Raw genomic sequence first — 14,183 nt, forward strand, 5'->3', positions numbered from 1 at the left:
GGACATGTTGCAGCAAAATGACCTCTCTTATGACATCTATAACATGTCGATTCATTTGACTTTGAAGAATTAGAGGACTTACCTTTCTCAGGTTTGTCTTGCGGTTCTAGAGAAGGTGTGGGATCCGGTTTTCCTTTTGCACCTGTACATTTCTCATATATTTTGGATGAAAGCAAGTGCATCACGTGGTCAAGTTGTCGATAAAAATTAAGCTCAATATTCGTGCCACTTACTTTGGCGGAATTTTGATCCGCGTTTTGGTTGGAACTAACACGTTGATGTGTAGTTTTCTCTCGGCTTGGTTCCTTTGAATGGTAAGTGATTTTACTAGGATGGGACAGCATTTGAGGTGCATATCTATCCCTCATAAGCAACTTTAGTTGTCCCCACGTTCTGAGTGACCTTCGTCTAACTTTTTCTTCTTGGTTCCACCAAAGACTTGCGCTTCCCATGAGTTGTTCAAGACAGTATTCGAGCTTTTCTTCTTTGGGAATGGCATAGTACTTAAAGTACATGTCCATGTTATGTTCCCATTGTGGATAATCTCTTTTGTGTCCTGCAAACTCAAAACTCTCAGGTCCAAAATATTTATAACCATTGTTTAGAGATAACATGAAATTTGTCTTGTAGGTCTGGTTGGGATTAGTTAGCAATGGGTCTTTGCTAGTGCCATGTTTGAGCTTGCCTCCTCTTTGCTTATTGGCCCTTGCGTCTCTCTCAGCTAGGGGATCACGTCTACCATTTGGAAGTGGTTTATGCTGAATTGTTCCTCCTTGAGTCTCTTCCTGTACTACCTGTGAATTTGTGCGAAAGTACTTGTCTCTCGGTTTTACTTGATGTGAGGCTCTAGGCACTTGGTGTGACAAGATGTGATGGTCGGACTTCTGTTCTCTCCTGTTAAGACATTGACAATGGTAGTCCTTCGTTGTTCCTCTATCATACTCCATGTCTTCTCTCTTCTTGAAGTAATTATCATTTCCTGAAAAAGACATAATTGGGGTCAGTGGAGATTTTGAACCATGTCTATAAAAATCATCTTTAAATTTGATCCATGGTTTAGAATAGCCTTTATTGGTGTTGTATGAGTCGGGTGGTTCTGGGTCTGGTGCTTCACGATCTGGTTCATCCCTTGCATCAGAAGCTGAACTACCATCTCGTTGCCACAAGATAGCTTCATAGTTTTCTTCCTCATCCGACGTGACTTGATAGGGCTCTTCTACTTCGATTTCTTTATCTGAATAAAACTCAATAGACTCCATGTTTGCTCTGGTGTTCGTGATAGAAGAATCTTGCACAAGCAAATGAAAGATGTATCAAAAGTAAATCAACAAATAAGGAATAAGAGACAAAATAGAAATAATTTTTGTTTTTTTTATGAAACTGAAGCAAATAAACAAGAACAAATCAAGAAGCAACAATTTTTTCTGGTTATAGATTTTATAAAAATTAAATAACAAAAATGGAAAAAGTTATAGGTTGAAGAGATACAACCTTGGGGATAGGAGCTTTTGAAGCTCTGATACCAGATGATATAAGATTGTAAACACTACAACTTAAGATCACACAAGGATCAAGAGATTCCAAGCTTATCTTGCGGAAGGTGGAATTCACGAGCTGGCTCTGAAGCACTCTCTCGTGAATCAAGGGGTGGTACGATGGATAGATGGGTGATTGACTCGCTCAATCGGTGGGATAATCGACTCGCTCGATCAATGAACGAACGAAGGATGTTGAATCACTCAACAAACTTAATCCGCAGGATTCTGAAGCACTAAGTGAATCACTCACAAAGAACTAAAGAACAAAGCAATACAAAGACTCAAACTTTGTAAAGAAGAAAATGTTTCTATTACTTTAAAATGATCAAGGGTAATTTACAAATAAATGAACTATTGAGCATATATAGGCTCAACTACACGTTCTAGTGTTCTAAAACAAGAAAGAAATTGCAACAATTAATGAAAATATGATCGTTGGACCATTAAGTGTAGAATCAGTCCAGATATGGCAAGAAGATGTGCCTTGTATCTCGTTAACTTGGGGAGGAAGTGGTGACGTTTTGGAAGCTTCTTGTTCACTTGTGGTAACTCAAATATGCACAAGAACATAATAGGAAGTAGTCGTTGTGCATTGATGGCAGTCGGGTCTAATAAGGGCAAGTAATAATAGGATTGAATCCGCCTAATCCAATGGCTATTATTGCTTGTGAATATCCTCCAAATTTTCTCTGGTGGTTGTAGAGGTACTCCTGGTTTCCATATGTAGCTTTGGGACACGTCCAAGTGAAGGTAAATGAAAGTTTCCTTTATCTGGCTTCAAGTAGATCAATGGACATGATTCAAAGGGTGGTTTGGACTTGGGTCTTCTCTTGGGTTGTTCTCCATGGGCTGGGGACTTGTAGTGAATCAAATAGCTGTGTGGGATTCCTCTAGGGCTGGTCCAAGTGTCAAAAGGCCGAAACTCTTCATAGCTTGCAATTATATATGATTCATATGCGAGTAGTTCAGCATGTCTGTCAGCGAGTAGTTCAGCAGGTCCAGCGAGTAGTCCAACAAGTACTTCAGCTATGACTTCTTGTGTCATCTTTGAATCAGATGAATGGTAAGTGATTCCTTGATGACTTGGTGTTGCCTCATTAAAAACCTTTCTAGGTAAACCCAGTGGGAAAAACCCTAGACAAGGGAAAAAGAGTGCAACAGTCATATCCCAACAATGAGATAATTTGACTTGCTGATGCTTGATCCCTCTTGAACCATTGGACTCCTTAGGGTTAATTTGATGATGAATAATTAACTTTTCTTTTTGTGTTTGATCAGAACTCCGTTTGGGAAAAGATTCTCTAAGATGCTCTTTGCGGACCGGTTTGTTGTGTGGACCGGTTAGTTCGTCATGCTCCTGGTTTGGTTTAGTTCTGATGTCCGCATCATTTGCAAATCAGTATTACAATTAATCATTTTCCCCATTTTTGAATTGCACTTCTATTGTAATATGTATTATGTTTTGTATGTTTTATAATTAATTAAATGCAATATTTTCCTATTTTTATAAAATCTTAAATGTTTACACATTTATACTACTTCCATTCTATTTGAAATTTCTAAATTAAAAAAAAACAATATTTTCAAAAATTAAGAGACCCAAAATTAGAACCTACCATTGGAGGAGAAAATTTTAACTAAGAGATTATGGGTTCTTATATTCAAAACAATACAGAATTAATTCATAAAAAAAATCAAACAGTATTTAACAACCCCTTATAAGAGACTACCGATAATCTTGCCCTTAAATACCTTTCGTCGTTCAAGATTTCCAAGAAATCCAAAAAAAAAGGGAATTTTATCTAAAGCTTAAGGTACAAATAGGTTATTTTATAAAAAAAAACCTAATTTTTTCTCTCGATTAAACCTTCTTGAAATTAGCATTCCTTGTTGGGCTTGGTATAATCCTTCTTTGTGAGGTTTTCGTTTTGGTATGTCTTTGTTATGGATTTCTCCTTCGATCTTTGTAGTAGTTTTGTTTTCCAGTTATTAGTTTCCCTTACATAGGGCTTTAGACTCTGGGGATATCTTGTTCTTCCGCCAGCTTTAGACTCCGGGAATATTATGTTTTTCCGCCGGCTTATGTTATAATCCTAAGTTGTAATGGTTCAATAATAAAATTCTAGATGACAAAAAAAAAATCTAAAGCTTAAGGTGACTCACGGCCATGTAACGTTACATATGGGATTATGATAAGCCATAAGGTATCTAATCAACAAATGGGTTTACTTAAAAAAAAAAAACTAAGGCTAAAAATAAGAAATAAATATGAACAGTCAAAAATGGCTACCACATAACTTGTCAACATCACGTTGCTTAATGATTATTAAAAGAAATGAAGAAAAAAGAGAGATATAAAAAGTGAATGAAACGATCGCTTTCGGGTCGCCATTTTTAGATTTCATAAATAAGAAATTAACAAGTCTTGTTTTCATTATGGTGGGTTGTTTAAGTCAAACCTCACGAAATATTTTGCTTTGTCTTACTTTTTATTTTTAATTGGATTAAACGACTTTTATCTTTTATCTTTTTTTTTTTTAAGTTTGTTTAAGTGTCATCTTGTGTTTCCTCTTGTTTCGTTTACTCTGAATGTTATATCAAAAAATTTTTACTATCTATTTGCATTTGTGTAAAGAACTAATTGTCATATTCCTATAAATTATATATTAATTGGTCGCATGTCATAAAAAAAGCCAATACTTTTACAACATAAACAAAATAAAATGTTCACGAGATAAGATCGTGATTGATAGATTCTTTATGTGACTTATTTACTTTTTTTTAACAAAAGCAGTTATCTCCTATATATTAATAAAAAAACACTTTTGAAAAAAAAAATTGATATGTCAATGTTATATAATTCAGGACAATTTTTATTAAATAACCTTTAAAACATCAACTTATTTACAATTCTCTGTCATTGTATTTATTAAAAAAAAATTGATATATTGAGTTTATCGTCTCCCATCATTCTCGAAAAAAATAAAAAAATATAGTTTAAATATTAACAATTGAGCCTCGGTAAAACAATTGAAAACCCAATAAGTTACTTATATTAAACCTATCCTAACTGGATTTAGTTTTCATTTCTGTGATAAAATCCATTTTAAAATATCCAAATATAAATACAAACCCAATTGATATTAAAAATTGTATACTCATAAAAAAAAACCAAATAACAATATGAGTATACATCAAATAAATTAAATAACAAAGATAAAAAAACAAAATATGATTTATATAAACATGATCCCGCGCGAGGCACGGATCCTCTACCTAGTATACATATAAGCCTTGTTTTCAAAATCTCTGCTTTAGCTCCGATTACGCTATGTAAAATCGCTAGGCCCACCTTTTCAACCTTAATTAATGATTAATCTCTGTCTAGCATCGATTATCCGATTATGCTTGTCTAATTTGATTATAACCTATCTAACCTGGTTACTTTCCACTTTATTTTGTGTATATTGATTTCTTTTGGAGCCAAATATAAATCAAATATATATATGTTTTGTTATTTAGACATTTGAATTAAAATTTTATGATTTTTACAATAACTAATATACAAATTTTTAATAAAAGTCATAACTTTTTCTTTAAAATGACGTGTGTATGTGTTTACCATAATTTTAAAAATAGTATTATAGTTTATATTTTATGTGATATTTTTTATTTTAACATAAACATAATTGTACATATATTTAGTACTAGTTTTTATTATTATTAATTTAATAAAATAACCTTAAAACTATTCCTCAATTAATTTCCATTTAATATTTGATTTTTTCGTTAGGCGCTAGGCCCATCCCGATCGCCCGACTAGCGTCTAACAATTTCTAAAACATGGCATATAAGTATGACCAAACCAAAATTTCAAAATAAAAATCGTATAAAGGGTTCCACCGTGCTTTAAGTTCTGAAATTGTCAAGCCTCAAATCCCTTTTTTCTATGATTCATTTACTTTGGAGTGTAATTATTCTAATTCCAACTGTGGAACAAAAAAGTGTTGTAAACTGCGAAAAAGTTATAAGAAAAATAAAAAAAAGAACTCATCATCTTGGCTCTCGCTAATTATGTTTTGGAAGTTGTAAGAAGCTGGTCAATTATGCAGATGCTTAATTTTTGGAAGGTAAATGGAAAAAAAATCATGTAAAGATAAATAATTATAAATGTAGTATATTGTCCAAAATAAACAAAATAGTTGAACTAGGAATAGTGTTATCATCACCAATTTCAAATATCTGTTATAAGTTAAAACTGTTGAAACAATTAGTTCTCTCTTAATAGTATCAAAACAAAGCTTAAGCATGCTATTTTAATATATACTTTTTTCTTCAATTAATAGCATCAGTGATTCCTTTAAAGCAAAAAACATATAACGAAATTTCGATATATGGAAAATATCACTTAGCTATATGTGCAAAATATCATGTTATATCTTTTCAACAACAGGAATTAAGTGAGCTTGATTTCAGATGGTAAGAAAATAACAATATAGCAAACATCATTTAGGGCATCTCTACTGCAGATGCTAATCAAGTGATCTATATATAGTTTTTTGAAGACATTTATAAATTATTTATAGGCATGCTACTGCTATTAAATATTTTTAATTTTAATTTATAAAATAAATTTTAAAACCAATATTTTATGCCGAACAAAAATTCCTAAAATATCTCCTTAATCAATCAATAATTAATTACAATATCTCATTAAATATTTGTTTTGTAAAATTCCTAAATATTTCCTAAAATATCTCCTTACTTCATTAGAATATTTAATGCTAACAATAAAAATGTATATGCAAATCCCAAATTAATATTTATGTCAATACGTGTTTGTCCGTTTTATCTGCAAAAAAAAAGGAAAAATAAAAAGAATTATCATATTTCATAACTTATTTCTGAATCATATATAAACAATTCTAAAATTAAGATATTTTGAAGATAATGTATACTTGATTAGCAAGATTTTTGGTACTGTATGTTTTTGCATTTTTCGTTATTTGGATTTTGAAAAACGTGCATGTTGTACTTAAGCAAAGAAGAAAATTTTTGTTTAGATATCTAGCGGGATGGATTTGGGTATTAATATAAATTGAAAATTATTTCATTGACTGTTAGTAAATCATCAATTCATTATTTTGTTAATACCATCGACATTTGAATATTAGGCATATCTAATTAAGTTTATTAAATTACAATTATGTAAAATAAACAAACAATACTACGGTATATCACATGTTATATTCTGAATTTAACAATTTAAACCGGTAAACCTAAATTTTTAAACCAGTAAACATAAATAATATATAGATATAAGGGATATATATTTAAAATTTACAAAACATTAGTCATATATATAGTTAATCTTATATTTTTATTTTACTTTTAAAAATATAGTCCCACGGTGTACCGCGGGTTAAAATCTAGTTTGGTAAAAAATATATATAATAATGAAAGAGAAGAAGAAAAAGAAGAAAATCGCTCCTTAAGTTGCTTAGACAATAAACATTTCTCCTAAAAAACAAATAAATTTTATTTTTTTAATGGTTACTATTAATAAAAAATAATATATATATATATGATTAAAATAATAATTTTGTTTTTAAAGAAATGTTACAGCGGTTCCCACGATAAAGAAGAACATTTTTTCTCTCTCCTCTCGAGAATGACCAAAAACCTTAACCTAGATCTGCCGCCGCCATAGTCCATCTCTCCGATGACTGAGGCTCCGCCTCCCCTTCCTCCTCCCGTCCCACCAGACCCTAACTCTCTACCCTCAGTCCCCCCCACCTCTCAGGCGATTTCTTCCCAACCAGTCGTCCATGGGCTCCCTAAACTGTTTTCTACTGCTTCGCTGAGTCTGACGAATGTCTCCCCCCTCTTCCCTCGGCTTCTTCGTCATCTCCAGTTACTCCCTCTGAGAATGGTGTTCTCGGAGCGGCTCCTACCTCCTCGACGAGGGATACCTACTCTACTGCTCTCTCTTCCTCTTTGTCAAAATTGGATAATGGGAAGAGTTCGGTTCCGACCTCGGGTTTCAATTGGGCTAGTAGCCTTAACCTAAACGGGAAGATCCCAGTTTCTTTGGTCCCAGTTTCTCTTTCCCCTGAAGGTCGCCCCAGGGTCAAAGTACCGAACGCAGTGTTCGAACGAGGGGCGAAACTTCATAGTGATTACATAGTGGGCATCTTCTATGGCAACCCTCCGTCCTATGGAAAAATTTGGGGTGTACTAAATTTCTTATGGGGTAAGGATAAAAGGGTCACCATCCATAAGCTGACCAATAATGCTTTCCTCTTCCACATTTCTTCTCCAACTCTTAGGAGGAAAGTCCTGCAATAAGAGCTCTGGTGTGTTGGGGATTCCCCTTTTTTCGTTACGGCTTAGAAGGCGGAATTTAGTTTCAACCCTCCCTCCCTCGAAAAGGCACCTGTATGGGCTTCCATCCACGGAATTCCCTTTGATTTTATCACCCCTGAAGGTCTTAGTATCATCTGCCAACCCCTGGGGCGTGCAGTAAATCATAAATTTTTCATGAGCATCAATTCGGCTGAAGTGAAGATAGTAGTCGATCTTACAAAGCCGCTTCCAAAATCCCTAGAGCTTGAGCGGGAAAATGGTCAAGTTTTGGTACTGCAAGTGTCCTACCCCTGGCTACCGCCCTTGTCTCTTCTCTGCAACACAATTGGTCATAAAGAGGCCCTCTTCCCGGACGCTCCCCCTCCTGATAAGACAGCTCCTAAGGGGAAAAAAGTGGATAACCCACCCATCCCTCCAAAGAAGGGTTTTTCTCTGGTCTCAAAGCAAATCTGGAAACCGGTTTCCACTGTTATCCCCCCTTCCTCTGCTACTCAGGATAGTCTGAATACTCTCCCCATTGATTCCTCTGAGAAGGTTACTGCTCAAAGTGATCCGGGTTCGGATCCCTCCCCTCTCCTCAATCCTCCTTCGACCATATCTGATCCTGTGACTGCCTCGACCATCCCCGAATCTCACCAAGTAATCTCTTATCCTGACCCGAAAAGCTCTCCAACCCCAGAGGATGCTGCTCCACCTTTCGTTCCTGCCACCCATACCGTTCATGTTTCCACTGTTGCAATGCTAGCTCATCGTCCCCCTCCCATCTCAAACTCGTTCGCCGTTCTTCAGGAGGAAGACACTACAATCGTTTTGATAGACAAGTCCCCTCCTCCTAATCTAGTTGGCTCTTCCCCCTCCTCTTCTGACTCGGTAAAACGAAAGAAGAAAAAGAGAAAGAGAACTCTCCAAAATTCACCTTCTCAAGGTGGTGTTCTCTCCATTCAAGGAGGGAATTGCCACTCCCACTAATCTGTATATATGTTAGACACCTTTTTTGGAACGTGCGGGGTCTTAATGACTCATCCAAGCATAGGCCTCTCCAAAATTGGCTTAGATTAAAATCAGTCTCTTTTGGAGCGTTATTGGAGACGCATGTTAGTGAAGCAAGCAAGAACCATGTTTTGTCTACATTGGACCTGAGTGGTCTCTTTTGTCTAATTACCAATATTCAGATTTGGGGAAGATTTGGATCATATATAAGGCTCCTACTAGAGCTCATTTTGTATATGTTGACCTTCAGTCCATTACCTGTGAGATTACTCTGGAAGATGGTACTGAGTTTATATATACGGCGGTTTACGCGGCTAATGAAGAAGAAGAAAGAAGACACCTTTGGACCTCTCTCCGTGACACAGAAGCTGCCTTTGGCTTATCATCCAGACCTTGGCTAATTAATGGGGACTTCAATGAAATTTTTACCCCTGCTGAAACCTCAAACGTGAATATTGTGAGCTCTACAAGGGGTATGCGGCTATTCGGTGCTTGTCTAGCTGATTTGGGTGTTTTTGACCTCCCGTCTAGAGGTCATCTCTATACTTGGACTAATAAGCGGTCTTCAGATCCTATTGGGAAGAAGTTGGACCGGTGTTTGGTAAATGGCTGTTGGTTATTAAAGTTCCCTACAAGTCACTGTACCTTTGAAGCTCCAGAATTCTCTGACCACGCCCATGCCATATCAAGCTGGTCTCTAAACCTCCAAATTTTGGTAATAGGGCTTTTCGGTTCTTTAACCTCCTTACTCGTCAGCCTCTATTTCTTGATACGGTGAAAAAAGCATGGGACGAGGTAGATATCCAAATCCGTTTGCTCAAGGACTTTTGTTTCAAGCTGAGGAGGATTAAAGGTCCTCTAAAAGCTCTGATGAAGGATAACTATAGTGACATTGAAAAGAGAGTGCATGAGGCTTACTCAGAACTTTGCCATTTCCAAATCCTGGCTCTGAATGATCCTTCTCCTCTGAATGTCCAGAACGAGCTCTCGGCTAAGGATAAATGGTCTCGTCTCTGTTTGGCTGAAGAGAGCTTCTTCAGCCAACGATCGCGTCTTCGGTGGATAGGAGAAGGAGACTCCAATACCACTTTTTTCCACAGTGTGACAATGGCAAGGAACGCATGCAACGCCGTAAAGGTCCTTCTGAAACCTGATGGATCCCTTACCTCTTCGCTTCAGGAGGTGCACGAGATAGCAGTGGACTATTTTTCTAAAGCCCTAACCACAATAAGAGGTCAATTCTGCCCAGCGCTGCCTGAATTTCTGGATGCTCTTCTCCTTCCTGTGTGTTCGAATGCCCAACAAGCCTTCTTGTCTTCCCCTTTCTCGGCTGAGGACATCAAAGCTTATCTGTTTAAAATGCCCCTGAACAGATCCCCAGGTCCAGATGGTTTTCCTGCAGAGTTTTTCAAAGCTACCTGGCCTATAATTGGCCATGACTTAACCCTCTACGTGCTCCAATTTTTCCAAGACAGTTTCATGCCCAAAGCTTTAAATGCAACATCCCTTATCCTAATTCCTAAAAGAGTTGGTGCCGTTGATTTGAAGGAATTCAGACCAATAGCCTGTCTTAATACAGTGTACAAGATCATCTCCAGGCCGCTTACTGACAAGCTCAAGATGTTGATGCCTGCTCTTATCCTCCCTAACCAGACCGCGTTCGTCAAGGATAAATTACTTCTTGAGAATGCCTTACTTGCCTCAGAGGTCATAAAGGGCTACCACTCCATCGGCAATACGGCAAGGATCACTCTCAAAGTGGAAATCTCAAAGGCATTCGATTCAGTTAGATGGGACTTCCTACTAAGCACCTTGCAGGCACATAACATCTTGTCCTCTTTTATGAACTGGATTAGAGCATGTGTATGCTCTCCTGCCTTCATGATTAGTTTGAATGGGGTTACTACTGGCTATTTTAAAGGTAAAACTGGTTTGTGCCAAGATGACCCTCTCTCCCCGATCCTGTTTGTTGTGGTAATGAACGTCCTATCTGCAATGCTGAATAAGGCAGCGGAAAATGGTCATTTTCAGTATCACCCGGGCTGTGAGGACGTAAAGCTTACCCACCTTTTTTTTGCTGATGATTTGCTGATATTCCTAGAGGGATCTATGGATTCCTTACGTGGAGTTATGACTATCCTTGAAACTTTTGAGAAGTTGTCGGGACTTGGAATGAATATTGTCAAAACATCGATGTTCTGTTCAGAATTGAGTGATGATACTCTTGATCAGATTTCCTCTACTTTTAATCTCACACCCTCTCCCTTGCCAATTAGATATTTGGGTCTCCCTCTTTGCTCCAGGAAGCTTTCGGTCAAAGACTGTGATCCGCTGCTCTCCAAAATCCGTATGAAAATGAACTCCTGGACCCACATGTTTTTGAGCTTGGATGGCAGGTTAATTCTCCTCTCCACTGTTATCTCGGGGATCATCAATTTCTGGACATCTGCGTTCTTTCTGCCTAAACAAGTTATCAAGAAAATCAACAGTCTTTGTAGTTCCTTCCTTTGGCATGGTAAGATTCATGTCTCAACGGGTGCCAAAGTGTCTTGGTTTGATATTTGCTTTCCCAAAGTGGAAGGTGGGCTTGGTTTGAGGCAGATTGAAAGCTTGAATGAGGCATGTGCTATGAAACTCATCTGGATGTTGTACTTTAAGGCAGGATCTATCTGGGTGGCTTGGATCAGGAGCAGGTATCTCTCTACTTCTCCGCTTTGGGCTCTAAATGAAAAGAACAATGCCTACTCCTGGAACTTCAGAAAACTCCTAAAGCTTCGCCCAAAAGCCCTCAAATTCCTCAATATAAAAATTGGTAATGGGGATACAACCTTATTCTGGTGGGATCCATGGACTCCATTTGGACCCCTCTACCATTACCTGACCTCAGATGGCCCTTCACGCTTAGGGATCCCTCTGTTCGCATCTGTATCAGATCTTGCAAATGGGGAGGGATGGACTTTACCGCATGCCAGATCAGAGAGACAAGTCCTCCTTCTCTCTTATATTTCCTCTATATCATTGTCCTCAGCGATTGACTCTCCTACATGGTCTATTGATGGGGGTCCCTCACAAGTCATTCTCCTCCAAAGCTGTGTGGAATTCTCTTAGACCTACAAAGCCAGCAGTCCCTTGGGCACCCTTAGTTTGACACAAAGGAGCTATCCCTCGACACACTACGAAGGTTTGGCTTACTATCCTTAACCGTAATCCAACCTTTGATAGGCTTTTCTCTTGGGGTTTAGATGTCGAGCAGGTTTGTATCCTTTGCGGTTTGGCAAACGAGTCGAGAGATCATCTCTACTTTGAATGTGTCTTCTCTGCGGAAGTATGGCGATTGATAACACATAAACTGCACTTCTCTTCCGTTCCACGGCAATGGGATCAAGTTTTGGCTTGGCTCCCTCATGCCTCTAACTCAAAGTTTCAAAAACTAGCTCTTCTTCAAGGATGGCAAAGTGCAATTTATGAGATTTGGAGAGAGCGTAACAGACGCTATCATGATGGATTTACTCTACCTCCGGACAGGGTGGTAGCTTCTGTATTGTCCACGGTGAGAAACAAATGCACGACAATGCATCAGCTGGGTCTGAAAAGTGGTCAACCTCTTCTTCTTTGTTGGTCTGGTGGGGGTAGATGATACCTTCCCATCCTTTTCTCTTCTTAGTTCTTAGTATGTACCGGAATTGGTCCCTCTTCCCATCCTCTTTTGTATTGGTTCTTCTTGCTTCACTGTAATTTTTTAAATTAATGAAAGCTCTTTAACAAAAAAAAAACGAAATGTTACAGCGGGACTTGGTCTTAACTACTTATTGTAGTCTATGTCCTAGCTACATATAACTAAATATTAATATACTCAACATATCATGTTACAATCTTTTTCAACATGTATTTTGCGAATTTGATTTTCGGATGGCAAGAAGATAAAATACTAGCAAACATCAATTAACTACTTGTTGCAGCCCATGTCATAGCTTCATGTAAATAAATTGTAATATGTAAAATATCATGTGATATTTTTTAAAACATGTATTAAGTGAGTTTGATTTTGGATGGCAAGAAGATAACAAAGCTAACAAAATCACTTAGTTGCATGTCATAATTTTTTTTGTATTGCTATGTTTATTCCAATTCTACCTTGGTTACAATAGAAATGGTATATTTCTTAACGTAGCGGTAAGATACTTACATCCACTAATTTTTTAGAAATACTGTAAGTGTAAGTCAGTAAGTGCATTGTATTATGATTATTTTCATTCCATTTTTTTTTATTGAATACTATTCGATGGTCAACAACAAAAAAACGACTAATTAATATTAATTCTTTCAATTTCTTTTCAAAAGATACTTCTTTCTTTGACACCTATTATTTAAAAAAAAAAAGAATTTAGACTATATATAGTGAAATTTTTACCAAAAAAAAAATTAATATTTGCCCCCTACTTAACTTTTTTACCAAAAAAAAAGAAAAAAAATATTTGCCCCCTAACAAAGAAGGCAATGACATGCGACTTTTATAGGGAATTCATGGTCACCACTACGAACCACCAGTTGGAAGATAGGCCCACGTCAGACGGATACAAAGGGATATGATACGATTGGCATGTGCATTCAGATTTCAGACACACTACAGATCTCCATCGTCTGTATGCTTTTTTTTCCCCCATCCTTGAGTCTTTTTTTTTTTTTTTTCTAAATTTTACAATGTCAATATATATTCATTTCATTAAACTTGAGAACTAGTTGGATATCAAAATAAATCTAAATCCCTAAAGAAGAAAAAGAAAGGGGATGAAACTTGACAAGAATGTGCTATCTAATTACTCTTCATATTGGAAGAGAATTGTGCCATTACTCAGAGATGTCAAAGCCCTTGACCAAAACACAAAAACTGAACTACAACGAACTAATGAAAGCAAACGAGCCAACTCACTCTACCCAAATTATTGCCTAATATTGGGTAACACAACGTAGAACACCAAAGCAACACAATAGTTGCTCCTCCAAAAGTAGTGCGAACGAAAACATTCTTTTATTTTCTTTACAGTTTCCTAATTTGACCCTTCTTATATGTTATTACACGTATATATTGACCCAAAAAAAAAACATGTGGTAGAAAAAAAAGTAGAACCCCCAATGTTTATTGTGTAACATTGGAAGAATAGTAAAGTTGTCAAATAAAATAAAAAAATCTTAACTCACAGACAAAAGATTAGTTTACATTTAATATTGTTTTTAGGAATAACAAAACATGTCTTGTTTTCTTGGTTGTCTCAATCAAAAAACATGTCT

The 14,183-nt window shown here is 36.6% G+C and overlaps 1 protein-coding gene across 1 annotated transcript; it reads left to right on the forward strand.

The window, feature by feature from the left end:
• Positions 8,079–12,002, forward strand: LOC104704705. The gene is made up of 3 exons (XM_010420745.1): positions 8,079–8,774; positions 9,145–9,488; positions 9,617–12,002. Exons 1-3 carry the CDS (start codon positions 8,079–8,081, stop codon positions 12,000–12,002), a joined length of 3,426 nt encoding a protein of 1,141 aa, XP_010419047.1.

This window comes from Camelina sativa, chromosome 7 (assembly GCF_000633955.1).
Source record: "Camelina sativa cultivar DH55 chromosome 7, Cs, whole genome shotgun sequence".
Lineage (NCBI taxonomy): Eukaryota > Viridiplantae > Streptophyta > Magnoliopsida > Brassicales > Brassicaceae > Camelina > Camelina sativa.